General features: G+C 31.0%; 1 protein-coding gene across 37 annotated transcripts in view; it reads left to right on the top strand.

Moving 5' to 3' along the window:
- LOC126734862 (dystonin) overlaps positions 1-26,107 on the top strand; it is a 426,801-nt gene that overhangs the window by 304,074 nt on the left and 96,620 nt on the right. For 31 of the 37 annotated variants that reach the window (XR_007660193.1, XM_050438655.1, XM_050438650.1 and 28 more), the window contains one exon: positions 230-460. The exons of 5 other annotated variants lie outside the window; for them this stretch is intronic. Coding sequence is in view for 31 of the 32 variants with exons in the window: in XM_050438655.1 (XP_050294612.1) it covers positions 230-460 (231 nt within the window). In the remaining variant the exon portion in view is untranslated. Of the gene's footprint in view, positions 1-229; positions 461-23,076; positions 23,353-26,107 lie in introns of those variants that run through there. One more of the 37 variants, XM_050438664.1, reaches the window with a different exon arrangement.

The raw sequence follows: 26,107 nt of genomic DNA, 5'->3' as shown, positions 1-26,107 counted from the left end.
TGTCATTCAAGTTAAAACATTGACCCTTAATAATAAAGTTGAATTCCAACTCTTCGAACATTCACCAACTTCACCCACCATTTCACATGTAGCTTCCTACAAGAAAAAAACAACAACAAAATAGTACCAAAACAAAACAACAATAAATAAAACCACTGACCCAGTACTGTCGCCTTTACGCGCACTCACCCAACACTAACCCAATGCTAACCCCCGACTAAACCACTAGATATGGAGCAAGGGCGTGCAAAAATTCCGCGACGCCCTTCTCGACGCCAGTCCCTCACTGGATGCGAGCGACGCGTTCCGGAAACCGGAAATGACGACGGGCCAATCCGGCGCCGACGTCGTCAGTAGGGAATTGGACGAAATGAACGATAGATATCGTTACTTGATGGACTTGTTGTATGGAAGGTTGCAGGAGATTGCTAAGATGAATCCGAACGACATAGTAACATTGGTAAGTTTTTGTTTATGATTTAACATAATAGGAGTTTTGAAATTTAAACCGTAAAGCTTGCTTATGCCGTAAAGGTATCATTGGTTAATAAGTTTCATTAATTTAATGGAGTTCTTGCATGGGTTAGTTTTTTAAGTTATATCTACATAATGTGAGAGATAAACACCAAATACTCCCAAATTCATCATTCTTTATTTTAAGTTGTTCATAGAAATAATCTAAATCATGTTTGAAATTTATATTTTTACGCGTTGCCGAAAACGCCCCTTGTGACGTCAAAAGTTAATTTGAGCCTTTCGGTATTGGGAACAAATCACTGAAAACACATAGGCTGTTTTGTTAGTCGCTTTTTAGTGATTTGGGAAAATGTTGTTAACGTTGACTTGTTTAACTTTTCTTTCACAATTCTGTCGGTTCTCGCTGAGCTATTTCAAAACCTAATATTTTCTGATTTGCACAGCAAGCATAGCAAAATTATTATTGTGGTTGATATAATTCAATTGGAGAAGTGAAGTTCAAATAAACAAAAAATTTAACCCTTTTTAGATCGGCTGTTATACATGTTACAATTTTTTTCATAATTTATATCTATTTATATTTATATTTATATTTACAAATTTTATGGTTACGACTTTAAGGATATCCAAAATAACATAAGATTTAACCCATTTAAGACCTATTTGAACGAATTGATAGATCAAATATAATAAAAATTTGATCATAAAGGTAGAGATAATAATTAATAATAGAGAATAAGGAAATATCTATCATCATTGCATGACCAAGTTAGAGATAAGCAAAGAAGATATTAGATTTTAGGCAGACAGAGATAGGGAAAATGCTCATATAAGGTTAATAATACGAAAGCTATTATCTCATGTAACCAATTCCTGAGTAGACTCCTGATAAAATGGTGCTTACAACCTTTCAAGAACGTCTTTTTGAATAACACCAACGAGACTGTGGCTGGATATCTTCGGTTAAACCGCTTGAAAAAGCATGTTTTATTTTATTTTAAAGAATAGTAGATGGCCTAACTTACTTTATGAAGAAATCAATCAAAAAGGCTATTTTGTAAAAATCACCATTTCTAGTGCAGAAACAGACTAAAATGGAGCCTAATTAATAACCGGCTCAAAGACTAACATATTGAGTGCAAAAAAGTGTGATGCGACACAAACCGTCATGACACTGTAAGAAAAGTTACAAAAGCCCTAGAAGTGTTTTTTCTTCCCACACCTTGGCACCACCTGTAATTTGTATTTATTCGAGAAAACGTCCAGTTTGTAGGTTTATTATTTGTTAATAGGGATTCATTTAGAATTATCGATACATCTATAATATCTATATATTTATGATTAATGATTCAAATAATTATTTCCTTCGTTTAAAAGTAGTCCTAAGATTAATATTTGTCGAATAGTTTTAATTAAAAATACTTGTCCTGTTAATCTTAAAATTTTTAAGAATATTAAAAATTAATTAATTAACAAGTTTTATTTGACCTTCGTGCAGTCGGGCTAAGCCAATAATAATAAATCATATGAATATAATATTCATTATATTGTAAAATAAATGATGAAACCAGGAAATCATCAGAATAGGTAATAATTTTAATATTTTTTGATGCACAATTCCAGAATATTTTTTCTAATTTGCTTCCTTGAAGATGATTTAGTTATAAGTTGGTGTATACGTTTATTTCATATTTTATTTTTATTTTCATTTAAAAAAATACAACATTTGATTTAAATATTATATAAAAGTCTCTATATAACGTCAGGCTAATGGACAAATTGAAGAAAATAAAAGATAAATTAAATGGGATTGGATACAAAATCTACGATCTGATCTGAAATATACAGAAGAGGAGTTAGTTGATTCATTTATCCTAATTTATCATCCATAAACATACATTCTATCAAATGTTTACCTGAAAGGTCTCAATAAAAACAACAAATTTGAATTAGTCATCTAACTTTATTTTAAGGCCTTTAAAGTGCCCTTTTTATATTCCTGAGAGCTGAGATCGACTTCAGCTTCTTCGAATTCTCTGTCTTTTATGACTTCAATCGACTTATTGAAGTGAAAATTCGACTTTGAGAAATTATTTGTATTGTTGGTCAAAAACTTAGTTACAATGTAGATTTGTGAGATCGTAAGAACTCTGATTCTTGTAAATGTTTAGGTCATATGCTAGCTCTCTAAAACAATAATGATTTTCAAGTGCCAGTTCCTTGATTTTAGTGATGTTTTCAGTGCGAAGCAATAATTAACCACTAAATATTAAATAGTTTGGTTTTCTAATTATTGTTTTTTCTTTCTAAATTCGCAATTCGTTCATATTTGAAAGCTGTGTCAAAAAAAAAAATATTAAATTTTAAGTAATTGCCAATTTCTGAAGCCAAAATAGTTTTAATTATAAAATGCAAAAGCTAAAAACGAATTACCATGGTTTTTTGATTAAGAAAATAAAGTAAAATCTTGTATCAAACCTAACCTACTAATTAACCTCAATAAAGATCCAACCATAGAAATGCAAAAACTTGAATGTAAAAATAAAATCAATCAGAAACATTACCGACCAATATAGGACAAACTATCTTTGCACAAAAAGAAATATCTTCTTCTTCTTCTACTTGTTGGAGATCTGTTAATGTGAAGCAGCCTCTGTATCTGTTCCTGAGAGATAGACCCGAGAGGTCTTAAGCGGGGCGGGTTATTTTCTAGGACTGTTTTCGGAACTCTATTTCCATCCGTACTCCATCCGATCCGAACTCTATTTCCATGGTCGTATCACTGCTTGTTACGTTGTCTTCCCCGTCTCACAATATCTTGTATTTCGTATTGTTCTCCGATATCTATGTTTTTTTACTCTGTCTCTTTTTGTTTTCCTCACTATTGTTCTCAGTCTTTTCATTTCGGCCATCCTTAGCATATGTTTTGTCTTATTGTTGTCTTCGCGAACTTCTATACTGTACGTCGTAATCGGTCTGATATGAATCAAGTAGATTCTAATTTTGCTATCTTTGCTCATATAAGTGGTTTGACCAGACTATATCTCGTATAGTGTCGACTGTCGATGCTTTGTTAATCTGGCTTCTCCGATCTTTGACTGGGTCGTGGGTGCTTGATATATCTGAATGGCATCACCTGTTCTATGGTATTGTCCTCTTCTCACTAACTTACATCTGGGCGGATCTTTGACAATTGTCATACATTTGGTTTTGTTGATAGAGATGTTCAAACTGAGTGGTGGCTTAGTTGGAAGAACTAACAGAGTTGTTTCTGTAGGTCGTTTTCTGATTCGGCAATAATTGCTGCATCGTCGGCGTAACACATCATACCAATTCTTTTGAGAAGATTAAACAAGAAGGGACTTAGGCTGTCACCCTGTCTAATTGCTCCCGGTATTGGGATGTTTTAAGTGAATTAATCTCTTCCTTTAACCTTTATTACGTTATTGTTATTCAAGTTATGGATTATCTTTGTTATGTTCTCCGGTATCTTATGTCAACGCTGTCAAACGCGATGGTTAGGTCAATGAAGCAAATATACACTGGCATACTGTACTTTATTTGTTTTATTATAAATAATGCGTCTGTTATTAACCGTCCCTTTGTGAAGACCTGTTGTTGTTCAGTATTCTTAATTTGCGTTTCCATTTGTTAATTTGCAGTTTGTTCTTGAGAATACTCGTGAGTAGTTTTATTACTGTATTAAAGAGGGTTATTCCTCTATAGCTTTTTGTCATTTCTTACATACGGGTATGGTGATCTCATTATGCCGGAAAAATGTGTTTAAAATTAAATTTAATCAGGATATCTCGCTGGTAGATAATTTTGCTGTTTTGTATTATCACGTTTACGGAAACATATTGGAGCCACATATTCAGCGTATGAATATTCAAGAATTTCATCGAACTATCTCTTTGCTCTTATGCAAAGTATAGATCGGTCACGTGAAGACACCTCACCTCAGCTTAGAACCCCTTAAAAGCCTGCGGTTTTTAAAATGTAGAATGCATAAAGTATTCACCCAGCTGTCTCCAAACTATACTTGTATCCAGCTAATATCCTCATGCTTTTAAATAAAGTTGGAGTAATCAGTCAATATCATGTTGTTCCATTGATAGGTCCAATTAATATGTTGTTCTGAAAATAAACAGGTGCAAAGTGGTACTCTTGGAATCAACCTTAATTTGTAAAGCATTATTCATAACATAATGTTAACCTTGCGGATAATTATACGGTTGTAAAGTATTATTCATGGAGTCATGATTCAAACCGAAGAAGAAGATAAAAGAAAAGTTAATTTGAAGGAAGTTTTTAAAGACATTTTAACTTGGATAGTTGATTAGGTCTTAAAAATATAAAATGTTGGTTTAAAGAGAATAGCATCATTTTAATGAAAATTTAAAGAAAAAAGTAATGCAATATGTATGCAGAAGAAAAAAATGTTTACAATGAGTGCTCCTAATAGTCTGCGGTGTTAAGTAAAATTTCTTTGGTGATTTCTAGAATCTGGCACTTGATGGATTTGTCCCTGAAATTGTTGTTTATTATCACTGACATTCATAGACATTATCGCCGTTCAGAGACTTTGCTGTAGTCCTATCCTTTCATACTTTCATCTATGATTCTTCATAGGTATTTATTAAACATTGCATTGTGGTCCATATTTCTGCAGAAATTTGGCAATTTTACAAAAATCCTATTCACCTATGCTCATCTAATTTTTCAAGTAGCTGAAACAGGCCAATTATTGGTCCATTTATCATACCAGTTGGTGTAAACAAACTTTTGAGCTCCCATGTTTTCTGCAAGCCATAATATTTTTACTTTATTGCTACTATTTAAAGATGTCAAAAACCAGGGTTTTTGTAACATTCACAAAAAATAGAAATATATTTTGTATGAACTTTTCTATCTGAAATGACCCTTACTGTCTCGTCCATCACATTAAAGAGTGACGAAATTATTTATATGCAGGAGACACATGGCAATTAATGTAAAACTCAAGGCAGTTAAAATCAATGATTTTAGAAAACATTATCAGCGTAATCTGGTAGCAAAAAAAATATAAATGAGGAAATTCGTCAGATAATAAAAATAGAAGGCATACTATAGTGCGATAGACAGCTAACCTGATACAATGATACATAACTATGCTATACAAACTATAAATAGAAGTAAATAATTCTTTTAACATAAAAAATTGTCTGAACATATTCTATTGAACAAACAAGTACGAATGTTAAAAGGTAATATTTTCTGACGTATTTCCTCTACTTCATATCTGGTTAATTTTAAACTGAATAGAGTGCCCTATACAACCTACATTCTTAGAGACAAAACGCAAGTTATCGATTTTTGGCGTCGGGTTCAATAGATCCGGCATCCAATAATGAATGCATCTCGGCGCCTACATAAGTATGTACATACATATAAATAGACTTGCTAACTTTCATGCGGTTTAATGTGGGTGAATCATTTACAATAGCAAAAAGAACTTACTTCAATAAGTTTGATATTACTTTAAATTTAAATCACATTGTTACAAGGATTGTTTTTAATAATATTTGAAGCATTCAAAATTTGATTGTGGAGTCCTTCTACGGTTTCTACTGGTATTTCGTACACTAGAGCTTTCATCCACCACCAGAGGCAATAATCCAGTAGATTAAGTCTGGTGACCTCGGTGGCCAAACTTGAGGTCCTCGTATGCCAATCCAACGATCAGGAAAACGATTGTGTAAGAAATTACGCACTCGGCGACTAAACTGAGGCGGGGGTCCATCGTGTTGAAAATACATTCGGTGCGAACAATTAGCGGAACATCATGTAATACAAAAGGACCAAACAACTGGTCGTTCAGCATTCCACATCACACGTTAACACTGAATCGATGTTGAAAGTTTCGTTCAAACGTGGAATGAGGATTTTCATCTGACCACCGATGTTCATTATGTCGGTTAAGAATTCCATTGGGGTAAAATGAGTTTCATCGCTAAATAAAATGTATTTATTTAGGCCTCGATTTTGTTGGATCCATTCGCAAAATTGACCTCTTAAGTCATAATCAACCTCTTGCAGATGTTGAACCGGTTGAATATGGAAAGGCTTAAAACCGTTTTTTCCCAAGTGTCTTCCAAACGTCCACGTGTGATGCTAATCGAAGTTCTCTTGTAATCCTCCTCGTACTAACACCCAGGTTCTCTTCAGCCATATCCAGACCATTTTCTTCATTTTGACTTTTGCCTTTTACAAAAACCAAGGTTTTTGTAAAAGTCACACAAATGAAAAAACAATTTTGTATGAATTTTTCTATCTGAAATGACCCTTACTGTCTCATCCTTTCCACTTTAAGAGTGACAAAATTATTTATATGCAGGAGACACATGGCAATTAATGTAAAACTCAAGGCAGTTAAAATCAATGATTTTAGAAAACATTATCAGCGTATTCTGGTAGGAAAAAAAAATATAAATGAGGAAATTCGTCAGATAATAAAAATAGAAGGCGTACTATAGAGCAATAGCCAACCTGATACAATGATACATAACTATGCTATACAAACTATAAATAGAAGTAAATTATTCTATTAACATAAAAAATTGTCTGAACATATTCTATTGAACAAACAAGTACGAATGTTAAAAAGTAATATTTTCTGACGTATTTCCTCTACACTTCATCTCTGGTTAATTTTAAACTGAATAGAGTGCCCTATACAACCTACATTCTTAGAGACAAAACGCAAGTTATCGATTTTTGACGTCGGGTTCAATAGATCCGGCATCCAATAATGCATCTCGGCGCCTACGTAAGTATGTATGTACAGACATATAAATAGAGTTGCTAACTTTCTTGCGGTTTAATGTGGGTGAATCATTTACAATGGCAAAAAGAACTTACTTTAATAAGTTTGATATTATTTTAAATTTAAGTCACATCTTTGAGTCAATATGTTCACCCTGATTTTGATGCTTACTTCATAGGAGACAAGGTGAACAATTACGAAATCATTCCACAAAAAAAAAATAAACAAATCATTAGAAATTCTAAAAACGCGACACGTTATTTTTTTGGCCTGGCATTTATTTTTAAAACGTTAGGTCACCACCTGTTTAAACGGGACTCAAGTCAGTCAGAAACTATTAACCGTTCACATGTTTAGTTAAACAAGTGAATGACGTCAGCAGGCTTTTATTATAAATGTTAATAATCATACAGAATAGCTTTATTTCATACAAACTATGCAAACGAGCTATCCATAGTGGAAATAAATCTCGTCAGTTGCATTTTGTTTAATTTTCCATATTTGTGTTTTTGTTTGATTTATTAAATAAAACAATAATTTATAATGTGACATAATTAAATACATAGAGAATACAACTGCAATAATAAAGAGAGGTCGATATACTTGCCATAAATATAGTGACAACTCCATAATCATTTTATTTTATATATTTCTCTAAGTTAATTGTAGGTTCAAGGGAGTCAGTCATAGTTCAGGCATAGTCTTAAATGAGTAGTGATACTGTTCTTTCATATAGGAATATAGGCCTTTCCCCTTTATTGATCTTATAGCCATTTCTTTCACATGATTGAATATATAAAAAATGGGATCCTGTTAAATTTTACATAATATCACGTATATGTTTTATATCTTTTATTGTGTATTTTTTTATTATATTACCTCAGGCATATTCTTACGACAAGAAAGTTATCTGATGAAGTTTATTCTAATAAATAGTGCATTTGCTGAATATAATTTAAGTTTTAATAGATTATTTTAAGTAGGATTATGTTATTAAACTTATGAAATTCACTCCACTTCAAGTGATAATCTGGAAATATATCTAATGTAACAAACATTTTTAAATTGTATTTTAATGATTGTACCGAAGCATATTATGTCATCATCATTATCATCATCTGACTTACACTATCGCTCATATGTAGAGCAACTTTTGTTATTTTAATTTTTATAGAACAGTGAAATCAGACACCGGATTTTTATTTGGGGCTTTATTATTTAGAAATAAAACAGTAAACCTATAATTTAATAAAAACCTAAAATATTTATGCTAATTATTACAAATTTGTTGGCTCAATTATAGAGCAACTAACTAAAAAAACTAAATTATTTATAATTTGGTAATTTTATTTAATATCTGGTGGTATATCCTTTATTCTTAACAAGCCTGGTACCCGCGACTTCGTCCGCGGAAAGTTGAGGTGGACCGGAGACTTCGTCCGCGGAAAGTTGAGATGGACAGGTTTTTTTTATTTATTTAAATAATAATCAGTATCAAAATTTATTTTTTGTTTATTCTTAAACATGAATTACTGGCTTTAACATAATAAAAAACGTAAATATTACACCAAACGCTAAAAACCTACATTTCAAAAGTAAAAGTTAATTTAGAACTTCCTTGTACGCTAGATTTGTGGTGCTGCTTTTAGGTGTTAAAATTATTGGGCTACTTGCGGAACTTACTCTCGAACAGGCCACATAAAATTGCCCATGTGAAAAACAGTACTCCCTAAGATCTACTTCAACTGTCTTAAGTGTCTATCCCTGAGCTTTGTTTATAGTCATGGCAAAGCAGACTTTAAATGGAAACGGGGCCTACATTATAACAAAATATTGTTGCAGTTAATTTTTGTTCTTAAGTTGGTTTCTTAAGTTACGTTGGTGCGGGGCAGTCTCCGTTCAAACTCCGAAGCCACGCTTCCTTAATTCTCGAGGTCACGGGTAACAATTTTCCCATTTTTTACCCCTTATAGGTGGAATTTCGAAAAATCCGTTCTTATCCGGTGCCTACATTATAAAAGTAACCCGTTGGCAAAATTTCACGTTTCTAGCTATTGTAGTTTGGGCTCTGCGATGATAAGTCAGTCAGTCAGGACAAACTCTTTTATATATATATATAGATAACTTTTAGACATCAATTTTTCATAGAATGTAAAGGTTTGTCAATATAATCTTGAGATTCAAACGAGTTCCACTCGTTTTGGACTTCTTCATACAGTTCGGTCAACTTTGATGGTTTTTTCTTATGAATGGCCCTGTCAATTTCATCCCACTCTATCGGGTTAAGATGGGGACTCTGTACTGGCCAAAGCATTACATAGGATGTTATTTGTAACAAACCAATCTTTTATTAATTTGGAGGTTCGGGTCATTATCGTGCTGAAATGTCCATTTTAAACTCATGTTATCCTCGGCAAATGGAAGCATGTGGTCTTCTAGAATGCCACAATATACAAAACGGTCCAATATTCCCACTATTTTCACTAGTGGACCCATGATAAACCCCGAAAAACACCCCATACTATAATTCCACCTCCTCCATGCTTCAGAGTAGCTCTTGTATATTTAGGGTTGAAATAGTACCGTTTTCCAGTTTACAGTCATTCAAATGTGATCTCCTGAAAATCGTGTTTTTCTCTTATGATTTGCCAAACATCACTTTGTTCCAATACCTTTTTAATTTTTAGACTGAGATGAGGATATATAAATGAGAATTAATTTTTTTCAACCTACTTCCTATATCATTGTTTGGTTTCTTTAATAGTATCTGGATTGACTGAAAATTGTGTTTTTCTCTTATGGTTTGCCAGACTAAACCAGAAAAACATCACTTTCTTCCAATACTTTTGTAATTCTTAGACTGAGATAACACATTTCAAACATAGAGTCAAACACATGTTCTCTAGCAAAGCGAAGTTTAGCTTTTCTATTTTTTCTAGATATAAAGGACTTTTTAGCGGAATTCCTCCCATATAAACCAGCTTCTCTTAGTTCTTCGTCTTATGGTACTTACAGACACAGACACTTCAGAAATGTCTTCTCTTATACATGACTCACTCATAAAGGGCATTAGCAGAATCACTATTAGCACATCATAGAACATCATTAGCAGAAAGCATTTTATGTCAACGACACTAGTAGTTTTGCGTTTCTAAAGTCTATTTCTTCTGTTAAAATTGAAAATAGCCCTTGATACTATTGATTTATTCAAATTCAAACCTTTTGCAATTTTACAACGTTTTTCCCCTTGCCCAAACTTTTCTTTACTAAGATTTTTTGTTTTATTTTTATGGATAAATGACTACCTCTTGGTATTTTGTATCCTATAAGAACTATAGCTGAACTGGATTGATGGAAATCTAATTTTAAAATGAACTTAAAAAATAGTTGCTCTACTTATGAATCTCACAGCAAACAATTTGTAAAATAAGAATGTTGTTTATAAAAAGTGTGGGTATTTAATTGTGGCTAAGAAAATGTTTTATAGTAAAATTTTTTACTTGCTGCTTTTATTACAAAATTTAATTTTTAATTTTGTTGCTCTACATATGAACGATAGTGTTTAGGTAGTATGTATATCTACGTAATAAAACAGTTTCGCTTTTATTCAAACATTGTAGTAGAGTATCATAGCATCTATACGACATAAAATAGGTTTTATCAATATTAGCTGTGCAAATGTTATTATTAAACCATTTAAAGATATTAGGTAAATCTGATGCCACTTTTTCTTACAGCGAGCATCACACTAAACCTTGAAACTGATTTGTGCTTTTTTAGTACTATTAAATAAGTAACTCTTCATCGGATCCGGAACAATATTCTTAATTTCAGTTTCTTCTAAAGAGTAGCAAGTATTGATGATGCATCGTGTCAAATACCTTACCCAAATCCACAAAACACATAACCTAAATTCACTATTTTCCATCGCGTTCCTGTAGAATATTTTAAGTAAGGTTATTTCCATTTCACTTCAAATGAGAATCTAGAACTATATTTAAGTAACAAAACCTTTTCGATTTAATTTTAATGTAGACTAGCATAGCATCTGTACGAGATAAAATAGGAAATATTTATATAAGCCGTTTAAAGATTATTAATAAACTATTTAGAGATATTAGGTAAATCTACATTTTCTCTCAGCAAGCATCCATGTTAAGCTTTTGAACTGGTTTGTACTTTTTGATTAAGTAACTCTTCGGCGGGTCCAAGGTAATGTTCCAAAGTTTTCATAACCCACAGTGTCAAATGCCTTGGCCCAATCCACAAACAGAGATTGTGCGTGTTTGTGAATTTCGCTATTTTCCATCGCATTTTTGTAGAGTATCTTTATTTGTACTGAACTTTGGAACTTATTTGTATTTTTTAAATACTATTGGATAAGTAACTCTTCAGCCGAACCAGAACAATCTTCTTTATTTGGATGTCTTCCAAAGTGTATAGTAAGTATTTATGATCCATCGTGTGAAATGCCTTAGCTAAATCCACAAGCACACTTAAACTAGTTTCACTATTTTTCACCGCGTTTTTGTACTCAAAACAATGTTCATAATTCCATGTTCTTCCAAATTGTATGGCAAGTTTTCATGATCCACTATGTTAAATGCACAAACACACTTAATGTAATTTCACTAATTTTCATCGCGTTTTTGTAGAACATTTTAAGTAAGATCATTTCATTAAGGATTGTAGACTATCATAGCATCTATACAACATAAAATAAGTTTTATTAATATTATCCGTTAAAAGATTATTATTGGACATTTAAAGATATTTGGTAAATCTAATTCTACTCTCAGTGACCATCTCAACTGAACTGTAGAACTGATTTGTATTTTTTGAGTACGATTGGACAAGTAACTCTTTAGGTGATTCAAAACAATGTTTCTAATTCCAGTTTCTTCTAAAGTGTATAGTAAGTATTTATGATTTATTGTGTCAAATGCCCTGACCACATACCCAAATCGACACAATCTCTAAGTAAGTCTGATCACAGCATCCTCCGTTGTGACTTTATTTTGTAAACCAACTGCTTATCAAATAAAATGTAATGCTTCTTCTAGTTTATCCATGATTTCACTGGTTGTATTTAGCACAAAAATGAGTTTATAATGTTAATGTTTTTTGACCAAATTTATAAGTATGAAAGTATGATTAATATTAGAAAAAAAATAAAAAACTCCAACAAATGTTTTGAGACCGAGACTTCTTAATTTTTTCTCTAGCTACGTAGGTCTCTTTGAGATAATGGACGAGTTCTTTTAATGATTAATATTGGTGGGCAAAGTACCTTTTTCAAAAGATCTATTTATTACATGTACAAAAGGTTTGCTAAATATTATTTTGGATATGTAATAGTTTCACGTAATTTCATAGTTTCCAAGGCTTTTTCCAGTTTTACCCTCAGTTTGTCAATTTTTTTTCATTTTATATTCCTGACATGTAATATAGGCCGCCGTCTCACATTATTTAAATTATGTTATTTATTTTTATATTGACGTGCAAATTCGGGATTTACGAGCATCTGTTTCTTTTTTCTTTTTTTAATAATACATATTTTTTGAAAAATTTTAGTAACGCAGGCCCTTTATAATAATAATTGTTATTGTTTTACCGTTATTGTAGATTTTATATATATTTTCAGTATTTTAGCAAATCTACGTACGTAATATTTTCTTTTACATTTTTCCTAATGGCCATAAATAAAAAAAAAGTTTTATTTCTTAAAAAAAAAAAGAATTCCCAACCGCCTAGATCATATACAATTTACACATAAATAGTAAAAAACTGGTAATAAATTCAAATATATCAAACTTTCTGATAATGTTTATAGTGCTGTCAAGAAAATATGTGGGCAGGCGCTCACTTGGTGCCCCCGTTAAACGGCGCCTTATTAAGATATTGAGTGGGTGCCCCTCATTACCATAAGTTAAGTTAAATGCCAGTTGGTATTAGACTGAACATAAGTGCTAAACAATTGGTGATAGTTTCAGGCAGACAAATTCAGGCAGATGTAACAAATTTAATTTATTTATTTTGAAAAAAGATTTTGCAAAAGTAATTAACATGAACAGAAGTTTCTTAAAGTTTACAAAATATTAGTTTATTCATTTAACCACACATTCCGTTTATTTCATAAACAAATATAATAGTATACAAAAATTAGGTATATGGTACACTTTGGGCCCATTATTTATTAGGTATTTCATGATTAAGGTCTGGTGAACAGGGTAGCCAGTGAGTAGGCAAATCTTGCTCGGACTTCTTCACAAACATATTTCAAAAGTATCAAAGGTTGGAAGTAGGTAAAGAACAGTTTTATACAATTTATTTTAAATAACTATGAAATATTCGAGTCACTTGTAATTACCCATATCAATAATTAACCCACAAACAAACCAAGTTTTATTGAGAAAAATGGGTTTTAAGAAAAAAAATCTTTAAGAACAAAAATTAAATAAATTAACAGGCAATCTAGCAGAACTGCCAGTGTTGTGCGCAGAATCAAGAGATCGCAAGCATTTCCGAAATCCGTAAAACATGCAGGTAGAATCCTTTTAGTTTGAGGTTGTAAGACTACAGCTTCATAGGTGGAGTAAGAATTCTTCGTATCCTTAAAGGACTAATTCGAGAGATTGGTCTATAACTAAAATTGCGATGAAACTTAGGGCTCATAAAAACTGTTAGTCCAGTTTAGTTACCAAATCTTAATTCCATTAAATAATTTAGGGGAATACATATTTGTAAAATTCACACTAAAATTAAACAAATTTGAGATCCTTGTTGAATCCAGAGTTAATTAAACATTCCAGAGGATGAACAGTGGTGATCGATGAAGTTTATGTTTTAATGGTAAAAATTCGTGTTTTTTAAAAACATTTTCTGTAATTCGGTATTAACACTTTTATATAGAAGAACGTCTTTGTTACTTTAAAAAGGCTGGACCTATCGATATTCGATAGATAAAATTGCAAATATTTCGAAAAATATTAGTTTTTGGAATATATGTAAAAGGAAACTTTACATATATAATGTAACTAATATAACTAAAAATCCTTATTTTTAATTCTAAATACTAATAGAAAGGGGAGGCTTTCGTTAAAAAAATGTTTTTTTTAGATTTCTGTGAATTTTTGAGGCATATTTTTGAACTCACTGTTTTTGAGAATTTCACTAGAGAAGTTTTCTCCCTTCTGGAAATCCAACTCCATTGCCTATGAAATGTATCAGCCTGCCAACGTAATTTTTTACATAAAATTTAAAATCAATTATAAACGGTTAGACATAAGGCATTGTACGGAAAATGTATCTAGAATTTTATGTAGAATGTAAAAAAATATATTAATCAGATATACTATTAAAATTAAAAAAGACGTTGCCGGTTTTATATAGAAATTTTTTTCACACCGAAAGAACTGCCAAATTTTCAAAAATTTCTAAAACATATTTTTTGAAAAATTAATAGTTCATCGTGATGTCTTATATATAGGGGTTTCTGTTTATCGTTTGATTGTTTTCAATTCTTGACTTTTGGCTTAGTTACGAAATTATAGATAGGCTTCTAATTTTGTCAGTTTCTATTCCAAATAAATTTGTCATCAATCATATATGATTTAGTTTTTGCAGAGTATATAATAATATTAATAATAATGATAGTGTAGGTAATAGTTTTATTTATTCCAAAGAAGATAAATACACAAAAAATTAATTAGTTTTACAACACAAAATAAATAATAATATGCAATAAAAAACCGATAGAAACTGCTGCTAGCGCCAAAGATTTGTGAAATAGTTAAATCTTTAATAATCACTCTATGTACTTACGAAAAACTTATTATGAAGTTAGAACAAATTATATACATTTATACATATTCAACCAGGTATACAGGGTGTCCCAAAAGTAGACGTCCAAACGAAAGGAGGCGATAGGGGAGGTCAGTAGCAATCAAAAAACCCCATATACTATTATTCGATTGTTGATGGTTTAAAAGTTATTACCGTTTTTCTGTTTTTTATAAAAATAGTGTCATGAATTCTGTAAAGAACTCATAGAAAGAATATACTCACGTATTTGCGTGGTATTTCTTATGAATGTTGCCTTAAATAGTGTACTTTTTCATAAGTAATAACTGCATGCAAAACAATTGCTTCTGTCACTACTTAGAAAATGATAATTTCCCAATGTGTTTAAGTTTTACATACACATTTTTGCGTTTGAATTGATGCTGCTACAAAGCACGTGTTCGACCAAAAATAAACAGCTATCAGAAAAAGTTGCTTTATTTATGCAGATTCTTTACGGTCAAATATTTATGATAAGAAAACTAAACATTCTTTTTAAAATAATTTTTAAGATCAACATACCGTTTCCCTGTCGCGAACGTAGTTTCTTTCTGGTTTTTCAACAAATTAGTATATAATTATTTTCATATTTTTAAATTTAATTTAAATATTTTCAACAGTTAGTAGTAATATTTCTTATACTTAGAAGAGAGCTGTTTCTATTTTCGGAGTTTTTCGTGTTTTAACTCCTTTGCTACTATTACAAGTAAACCTTCACAAATGGCTTATAGTTCCCATGAATATGCAGAAATGCACTATGTTTATGGGCTTTGTGATGGAAATGCTCGAGCTGCTGCCCGAGAATATGAAAGACGCTTTCCCGGTCGAAATCGCTATCCTGACCATAGAGTTTTCATAAATGTGCATCAGAGTTACTTGGAAGGCATCATTCCTGGTCAGCCACGGAGAGTAGGAAGTCTTAGAAATGATAACGATGAAGATGCTATTGTGGAATTTGCAACAGAGAATCCAACAACAAGTGTTCGTCGCATAGCAAGACGTTCGGGACTTCCCAAATCCACAGTTCATCGAGTCTTACAAAGAAATCTGTTATATCCTTATCATGTGCAACGTGTTCAAGCACTTCTGCCCACTGATTATGAAAAAATGATTCAGTTTCGTCGGGAAATGCTGCAGCGTAATAGAGAAGACTCTAATTTTTTTAAAAACATTTTGTGGAGTGACGAAAGCAGTTTTAAAAGAACAGGGATATTTAATATACACAATTTGCATTATTGGGACTATGTTAATCCTAATATAGTGAGAAATGATCGTTTTCAGCATCAGTTTTCAGTCAATCTATGGGCAGGGATCATTGAAGGCAAATTAATTGGACCATTCGAGCTACCAGGAAGACTTAACGGCGAAAATTATTTACATTTCTTGCAACATAACTTGAACGATTTACTTGAAGACGTATCTGTAGCAACACGGCGAGACATGTGGCTGCAATACGACGGAGTTCCTACTCACTCTGCCCGAATCGTAAAGCAACAACTTGATACTACTTTTAATAATCGATGGATTGAAAGGGGAGGAACTATCCAATGGCTTCCGCGTTCGCCTGACCTGAACCCCTTAGACTTTTTTTTATGGGGATATTTCAAAGAATTTGTTTTTATCAATGAAAGCCAGACTGAAGTAGAACTGCGAAGAAAAATAAGACAAGCGGCCAACGTTATTACCAACAATGACAGAGCCTTTCGGCGCATAAAAAGCAATTTCATCCGCCGTTGCCGAATGTGTATTAGGGCAGGTGGTTCGCATTTTGAACATTTATTGTGATGTTTAATAGCAATAAATTCTTTTTTTTCAATATTTAGAATTAGATTATTTAGTATTACAATATTTTGATTTTTGTCCAAAAACGATTAGTTTAATAAAAATGTCAAAAGTTTATTTTTTTCTTACTAGTGAAAGAAACAATTATGCATCCAAATCATATTTATAAAAGGGTGCACCCCTTAGGGTCACACTCGCACTAAATACTAAGTAAATAAATTATGATATTTTTGTAATAAATTTTGTGCATGATGCATGAAGCGATGTTTACAAAAATGAGAAAGATGAAAATAACTTTTAAACCATCAACAATCGGATAATAGTATATAGGGTTCTTTTGATTGCAAATGATCTCCTCTATCACCTCCTCTCGTTTGGACGTCTATTTTTGGGACACCCTGTATACAAAATATAAACATTTTATATAGTTAACATTTAAGATTCTGATAGTAGACTGAGGCAAAGTTTGTATATATAACAACCAAATTTGTAGCTTTTGAGGAAAAAATTAAGAATAAGTAAATAACACTAAGGAAATTCGAAGGCCAGAAATAATTATATTTAAAAAAAGTCTCAATTTTTGTGCCAATATCCAATTCAAATTCAAATTCAAAATTGTTTATTTTGCCAAAAGTAAAAAAATACATGTATCATTTAGTTACACATAATATATACAGTTGACAAAAAAGGACCAATTCACGATTACAAAACCGGTAACAGTGACCGCTGAGCGGACGCCTGCGAAAGGACCCTCAACCTAATAAATAGCTACTATAATAAATACAAAAAATAAATTAAAAAAAATAGTACATATAAAGTATGCAAAGAGAAATAAATAAAAAACTACTTAATAAAATAATTCCCAAAAAAAAAAAAACAAAAGAAAACAAAAAACAAAAAGACAAATTAAAAACAAGAGTTCTGAAGAGAATGGGAGCGCGCAGAAGGAAAACGAGTCTTGATGGCAGTTAGATTTTAGGGATTTTTTTTAAGTCAGGGCGTGGCAGAATATTAGAAACAATACGAAATAAAAAAATAAAAAATCAAATAAAAAATCTCAACATCAAAATTATTATAATATTGATCTTATTTAAGTACTTAAATTTATTTATGTGACTTTTAAAACTTATAACCTAGTCTGTTCTTCCAATAGGATCTTATTTATTGAATTTTTAAAAAACAAAAATTTTGAATTCTTAAGGACTTTTGTCAAGCTATTCCACATTTTAACAGCAGTGTATGCAAAACTTTTTTCATAGCATGAAGTTCTATGGTGGGGTACAATATAGCTTTGGTCATTGGCGGTACGCTGTAGCCCTAAATTAGTTCTTGGAAGCGGTTTAAATTTTTCTAAAAGGTAGGGGGGTTTGCCAGTACTTATTACTCTGTGTATGAAACAGTAAAAATGTTGTTTTCGTCTGTTGGCCATATTTAAAATTTTAAATTCATTTAGATAGGGCGTTATATGCTCTGTATTAGATGTATTATATGATAACCTCATACACCAGTTTTGCATCTTTTGAATAGATGTCACTAAAAAAACTAAAAAATATGAAGGTTCATCAAATTAAGGTTATTAATAAACTTAACCTCAGACGTGGCGAACTATACATATACATTTTATATAATACATTATGACTGGTATGAAATATCAGGTTAAAATTAGAATATCATAAGAATAATTGGTGCATTTAAACGTCTTTAAGCATTATTGCTTCTAAAAAAATTATCACTTAATTGTTCTAAATTTTCTCCCAGTTCCAAATCCAAATAAAACAACCGAGAGAGTGAAGGCCTTGGCCAAGCATATATTATCTTTAATCCCTAAAATCCTTGGATACTTTCCTTTTAATTGGCATTTTCTTATGGCACCATAAGGTACGTAATCAATATTATTTAATGCCAACTTTTCCAAAAATGGTCTCTTTTAATAAGATAAAATTTGGACCTGTAGACACAATCTGCTTTGTTTTATGAAACATTTCATACACCGAAAAGTTTCCGAATAAGGAACCGCTATTATACATGTCTGTTCTTTTTAAACCAGTATATATTATAACAGGTCATATACCTATTACACTCTCCTTTATTGTAACAATTTTTATTAGGTAATTCGTCGGTCAGATTTTAAACCAGTTGCATAACCGTTTTTTAACCGTTTTATATATGGCTGTAACTAGTCGTTGGCATTGTTACCTTGCATGAATAGTTTATTGCAATAATATTGCGGGTAAAATGAAAAAATATTTTATTTTAATTGAAGAACATGACATTATGAAAAAGAATTGGCAAGTTTATGTAAGTTTTTCTTAAAAAATTAAAGATGTAGATAATAATACGAGGTGATTTGTGAAAATAAATATAAATATCATTTTAAGTTTATACTATAATGCAGAGAGCAAAAGGGACAACCAGCATTTTTAATTTAAACCTATGAACCTATATATGTATGATTATTGGAATATTAAGTTTGCACCTTACAAGGAATTTGAAGAATTACCATTGTAATTTCCCATTGATAAGAAAATTAAAAAATATATGACAAACCAATTAAATAAATAATTTGTTATAGTAACAGATCCCCAGATCCAACCAAAAAGGACTTGTGTAGTTCTTAGACTATTATCTATTGACATAAAAAATATCGATTAAATGTCATTATTTTTTTTTAAACCTTATGATTGAAAATATGTTCGTAAAACTTTGGACTTTCTGATACTTGAGCTAAAATTAAACAATAAGGTATACATGCACTACATCAATGTACCTCCCTTTACGTATAAATGCAAATTTTCCTGCATTCACTTGTAAAATATGTACGTTTAGGCATTTAAATTGAATGATGTATTTTTAAGCAGTATGGTAATTTTTTATAAGTCAGAGTGAATTTTTTTATTGCTTCTATAAGATTATTATTATATTATGAGATAACGGGAAAACTACTAAAAAATAATTTCATGTTCAACCAAAGGCATTTAAAATAATCAAAATCAAACATATTGCTAACATTCTAAAAATGCACTAAATTATAATGGAAAATTAAGGATAAAAAATGTACAGTATCATAATTATTTTTTATTTAATGCTTCTATAACTCTGGCTACTCTGAGACTATACATATTTAGTGTATTATTTGTCTCATTTTTTACAACAGTTCTTATATATACCTAAATGACAAATCATCATTTCTGTCTCGTACAAAAATCCCCTACCTTCTATAAAGATCGGAGAATTCATCAAAGGAAATAATTCGTTTGATGATTAACAAAACAATACTAACACAGATATTACAACGAATTATTTTACCACAAAAATAAAAATTACATGAATAAAACCATTAAAATCATTTAGAGTATTTAGAATTTGTAGGTATGTTAACAAAACGTTGCATTATGTTTTTATGTTGCAGTACGAAATGAGAGATTTGTATTTAAATTATTGCTTTACGTCATCTCTTATGGATATATATGTATATCCCTAAATATCATAAAACTACATTGTCGATCACAAAAAAAAATTATTGGAAATGCGTGGAAAATATTCAAAATTACGCAGAAAGGCTGAGATATACTGAAAAATTATTTAAGTGCTATTATTGTTTAGTGCTTGGAATAAACTAAAATAATGATGTCAAATACTTGGAAGGTATAAAAAATTACTGCAAAAGTCTAAAACAAAATAATAAAATTGTTTAAATTTAAAAAAAAGTATTTGCACTACTTTTTATACGACCTTATTTGCCGACTAATAATGATAAAAAGCAGATTTTTCTATACAAGTTGAAACACTTGATGTTACAAATGCCTCAATGGCATACAAAAATTTCATAAAAATCCTGGAATTTATATAGAAATATTATTTCAAATCGTTGTACAAAAGTGTAAAAAATGCATGGACATGAAAAAATTAATCTAAAAAAATTGTATATGTTCCAAGTGGCGATTTAGCATTACCAACTATAACAAATAATAAAAAGCACTTTCTTTTGTAACTATATTAAAATATATGATATTTTTAAATTTTGCAAAAAGATGTCTAATGAAAGAATTAATTATATTTAACTAACAAGCCTATAGAGCATACAAAATTACACGGAAATACGTGGATACATTAGACTACATTGGAAAATATGAAGTATTATTAAAGATTGCTGTAAGATAAAAAAAAAATTGTGAAATGATAGAAAAAAAATCCTTTCAGGCTTAGTATCAAATGCCTGGACGGTATTAAAAATGATGCCAAAAGTCTGAAAAAATATTTCAAATCCCTGGAACATATTAAAAAGTTCGTTAGCTGCTTGGAATTTAATGAAAAGTTATGTCGAATTATATGTACACTTATCCCTGTAAGGCGTAAGTATGTTTGTAATGTGCAGACCTTCGATTAAGTCGGCACTATTGGTTAATATTTAAAATATAGGGTAAAATTAGCAAACTAGTAGGATTTTTCCTGTTGATTAAAATGTTGAAAGCAGAAAAAAATTGAACGTGGCGTTTTCGAGAAAATGTGAAAAATGTACTTTTGTTAAATGGAATCCCCAGTATATCAATCAAAAGATAATAATTTTCTTAATAAAAAAGTTTATTTACACTAATAGCCTAAACCTAAAAATAACAAAGTTATAGCGATATTAAAAGTAAAGTAAACCTACTTTACAATAAATGAGAAAAAGATCGCCGTCTTGTTCAATACATTTCCGAGCATGCTTAGGCACGCGTCTTGTAGCTTTTAAGATTGATCTTCCATTTATTAACGGTTCTGTTTTTCTTTTATACATCTTCATTCTTTAGGTAACCCCAAAAACAAAAGTCGAGAGGGGTTAGGTTTGGTGACCTAGGTGGCCAACGAATTGGGCCACGTGTCGCAATCGTTAAACAGTCTACTAAGAAATATTCTTACATAATTTAGTAGAGGCGCTCCATCCTGTTGGAAATAGATTTGTTGCCATCTCAAAGTTAAAATTATCCAAATAATTTTTCAGCACTCTAGATATTATGAGATTAACATATCTCCTTCTGGTCAAAGTGCTAACATAAAACACAGGTCCTATTATTTGGCTTCCTATTAAGCCGCACCAAACGTTTATACTAAATTGATTTTGAGGGTTTCTCGAATCAGTAAGAAAAATATTTTCTTGGGACCAATAGTGTACATTTTTACGGTCAAACATACCTTTACTAAACCAAAAATTAGCTTCGTCTCTAACTCTAGTTAAATTTTCTATATGAGCTTCAAAATATGACAAAATAGAAAATTCAACGTCGTCGCTTACTAAAAATTGGTTCCTTCTTCTAATTGTTTAAAATACGTTTTTTACTTCTAAATTTTCTGTGAAAGGGGAATTAAAAAGTATCTTCGGTTTGGCAAGTTGGTCTTGTAAGTCTGGAATCTCTGGCGATACTCTAACATATCACATTTTTCAATATGCGTAAAAGGCATTTTACTAATTTAGATTTTACAAAAATCACACACTTTATTAATGTGTAAGACCTTTAAAATAAGGTATCACTAGACCCTTCTTTCCATTTAAGATTTTACAGATTATGTCCGCCCTCTCCAGGAGGACTCACCCTAATGTCCCATTCAAAAATAAATTTGACGTGTTTTTGGAAATTTTTAAATTTTATATAGGGGCAGGAATATACAGGGTGGTACTTGTTCAAATTGACACCCTGTATATTAAAAAGGCACCACTTTGTATTTTAAAAAAGTTCATTTGCCAGAAAGAATTCATTGTTCGTATTTAAAAGACTTATTTAGAAAAACTAGCTCCTAAGCTCCAAAACCTATTTTACTATAGAAAATCATATTCCAAAATAGATTTATTATCCAGCCCTAAAGAATAGGTGCTCGAAGTTAAAATACTTATAAAGATTACCAGTATTGTTCTGGAACGCTTGAATTGACAGACTCTCATGTTAATTTGTTGTTTGTGTAAATGTTTTGGATAATAAATCTTATGCATTCATGCATCACTTCTAAAAATAGTCACGTTAATAAGTGATAAAGCGGTTATATTAGCATATAAGCGTGTTTTTTTTTATAAAAAAAAACTGGTACAAACTCACTCAAAACTGTTCGCGCATTGATGGGGGGACCGCATATATCGATCGGGAGGCGCGTATTCGACGCGCTCGTTATACCGTCGTCAGTTTGGCGATAAACGCCGGTCGGAGCGTCAAAATTAATTCGCGTTCGCCGGTCGATTTTGTTTTTTTTTTTTTAATTATTACGAAAATAAATTTACGCATAGAAAATGTTTTAGGCATATGGACAACAATTTGGAAAAAAAAATATTTTGCTGTGCTGTGATATCAATATAGTGTGATTTTGTTAAGTGCGCTTATTTTTTTTTTATTAATATCTAAGCGGTAGTTAGTATTTTAAAACGGTCCATCATGGGTGAGGAATACGATTTTGCACATGAGCTGCAAGATATTCCTTGGGTGAGGATTTCTTTATAACACTAGAATACATATTTGTATTTACAAACCGTAGAAGCAATTACATGTAACGGCACTGCATAAAAAATAAGAGAAAACACGTTTAATATTATTTTTATTTTCTTTTAATGTTGTTTTTTGAGTGGAAAAAGTTATAAGGACACAATTAAATATTTTCTTCGATGGTAACAAAAAAAAACTTCCCATTGAAATACTTATCTTGCAATGTTGTCATACTTATAAAAATTCCATAAGGTTTAAGTACATGTTCCCACTTTATTTTATTAACACTAACAATTTTATTTATAGTTGTAATAATAACATTAATAAATCCCTTACATTACAATTACACAAGTTCTGAAGAACCAGGCTTTCGTTCATCTAGCTTTAGAGACCAACATTACCCACACCACAACAGGTTAAAAAAATACATGTGAATAAAATGTATACTACTAAGGTCCATATGCATTTTCTTTTAAAATTATTTCTCTTTCAACTGTTGCTATTTGCGCTGGTATAAGTAAATGATCTTTGGAATATTGCGATCAATGTTGAAGAATTGTTATCCTGTCTGAAGAACAAAGAGAATTAATGTTTACACAAGTAAAAAATTTATTTTAAAACTCAATGGAAAGAAGGAATTTCGTAAAACTTTAAATAGAAAATACCCCAATATCCACGTTTCACCATCCTCAACCAGTTCAACTTCCTAAATGTGTAAGAAATATTGTTATACTTTCGTAACCCAAATATAAGACGTAAGTATTTTGTACTTTCTGAATACGATTTATTTCAATCAAATCCAAACATGGACCTAGATAAAATAGAACCATAGATTAAAATAATCACAGTAGCTGAACTAAGGATTCGCACAGCATTTTTCGTAAATGAAAATTTAAAATATGGTGATTTTTATGCACAACTTTTAATGTTAAAAACGACTTTTGAATCAAGAACTAAAGATATTCGCGAAATCTCCAAAATCACACCTAAATTCATAGTGCAATCGTTGATTGAATATTTGATCAATGGTACAATCCACCTTAGGAGGAATAATGTTATCCAATACAATATTCAAATTAACTTTAAGAAAACCTTTTAGGGCTAAAAATTATAATATTTGATTAAACAGGATTAAGTTTAAGATTGTGCTTTGAGGCTAATTGAATAGGGGTTTGTAATCAGCCAGTTTTTTGCTGTCTATTCTTAATAGATTCACAATGTTTTGCTTAAAACCAGAGGAAAAACAGTGATGCCTTGACCTAATAAATTGACATCTAACATATTTAATGGCAGTGTGCAACAGAGACTGAACAATTTAGAACACAAAATACCAATAGTTTCTGCACTAGTTTAAAATCACAAATTCCTAATCCCAAATAAAAAATAAAACAAAAATCACCCAATTTCTTGTTAAATTCTTAACAACGATAATATTTGTATGCGATAAGTTTATTAATAAATAATAGGGGAGAGTGGGGAGTTTTGAACCAGGCTTTGTTTTGAGGTCAAAATTAATTTCAATTTTTTTTAATTGAGTCTCTAAAGCAGTTCAAGGTACACTTCCTAGTTGAACGATCTGCTTAAAATTTAAAATCATTATTGATTTATGAGAGTTTTGCCAAAAAGTTCGTTTACTCCAAAAATTGTGAGGAGCTGTGAAGCACGATTAAAAATCGCAGAAAATTCTATTTTTTGATGACATTTTTTTATTCGAATCGGAGAAAATAATCTTTTTTTATTATTATCTAATTCTTAGTTATTATAAGATTATTATTATAGTTACAGAAGTTTAAATAAATGTGAAAAAATGGCATGTTCATTCAGATTCGCAATGAACACAAGTATAAATAACCGACGGCCGATACCCACACATTTCAAGTGGACTGCTCGGTCGCATCGTCGTTTTTGGTTAATTTTTTCGGCATGGGACCTTTGCAGGACATGCAAAATTCTTTCGAGTCAGATCGCGAATACAGTAATGCCAATAATGTGCGACGACTATGGTTCGCTGCTGATATTTGACTGCATTGTCGATCTTCTGTTGTTTCTTTCTGGAATCCTTGGTTTGGTGTATTCCAATGTTTTGTGAAAGAATAATACAAAAATTTTGAAGGTTTTAATTTATTTCCTTTTTTTTTGAGGAAAAACATAGAAGAATATCGAATTTCATTGAAAAAATTCCTTGGAATTACACTTAACATTCGAATTATTGAAAAATAATGCGTAATACGCAAAACATAAAATAGTCATTACATGTGCTTCATTTCTCTTCATTCTCAATTTTTTCCATTTGCTCACCAAGTAAATACACTTCCCCTGTTATCATACATTTTTTAATGTTAAGTTAATGTAGCTCGTTTAACTAAATAATATACCTAGAGCGAGTACTATCCAACTTACTTAACTTATTTAATCCAGCTACCAATATTATCGGACGTCTTATAGTATCTTAATTTATGAATATATATTTTACAAAAACCTATGTTGAAATATACAGATCGTGTTTTCGTTCGTTACTTATAGGAAACCGCATAGAGGCGAAATTTTGCAACGTCGCGCGTGTACGAGTGCCTGAGACAGAGCACCGCCCCGGTCGGCCCGAGGACGGGATTAGTAAACATCTGACAATGGAAGGATTGTGTTTGCCATGTAATGGAAAAGAAGATCCATCAGAAAAAAAAAATGTTTAAAAAATATTCATTTTCATTTGCCTTTTCCATTATGGTTTTACAAAACTCCATTCTTCGCCACTGGT

Source organism: Anthonomus grandis, chromosome 4 (genome assembly GCF_022605725.1).
Source record: "Anthonomus grandis grandis chromosome 4, icAntGran1.3, whole genome shotgun sequence".
Classification (NCBI taxonomy): Eukaryota; Metazoa; Arthropoda; class Insecta; order Coleoptera; family Curculionidae; genus Anthonomus; species Anthonomus grandis.
Note: the sequence above shows the minus strand (reverse complement) of the source record. Positions and strands in the feature narration are given on the sequence as shown.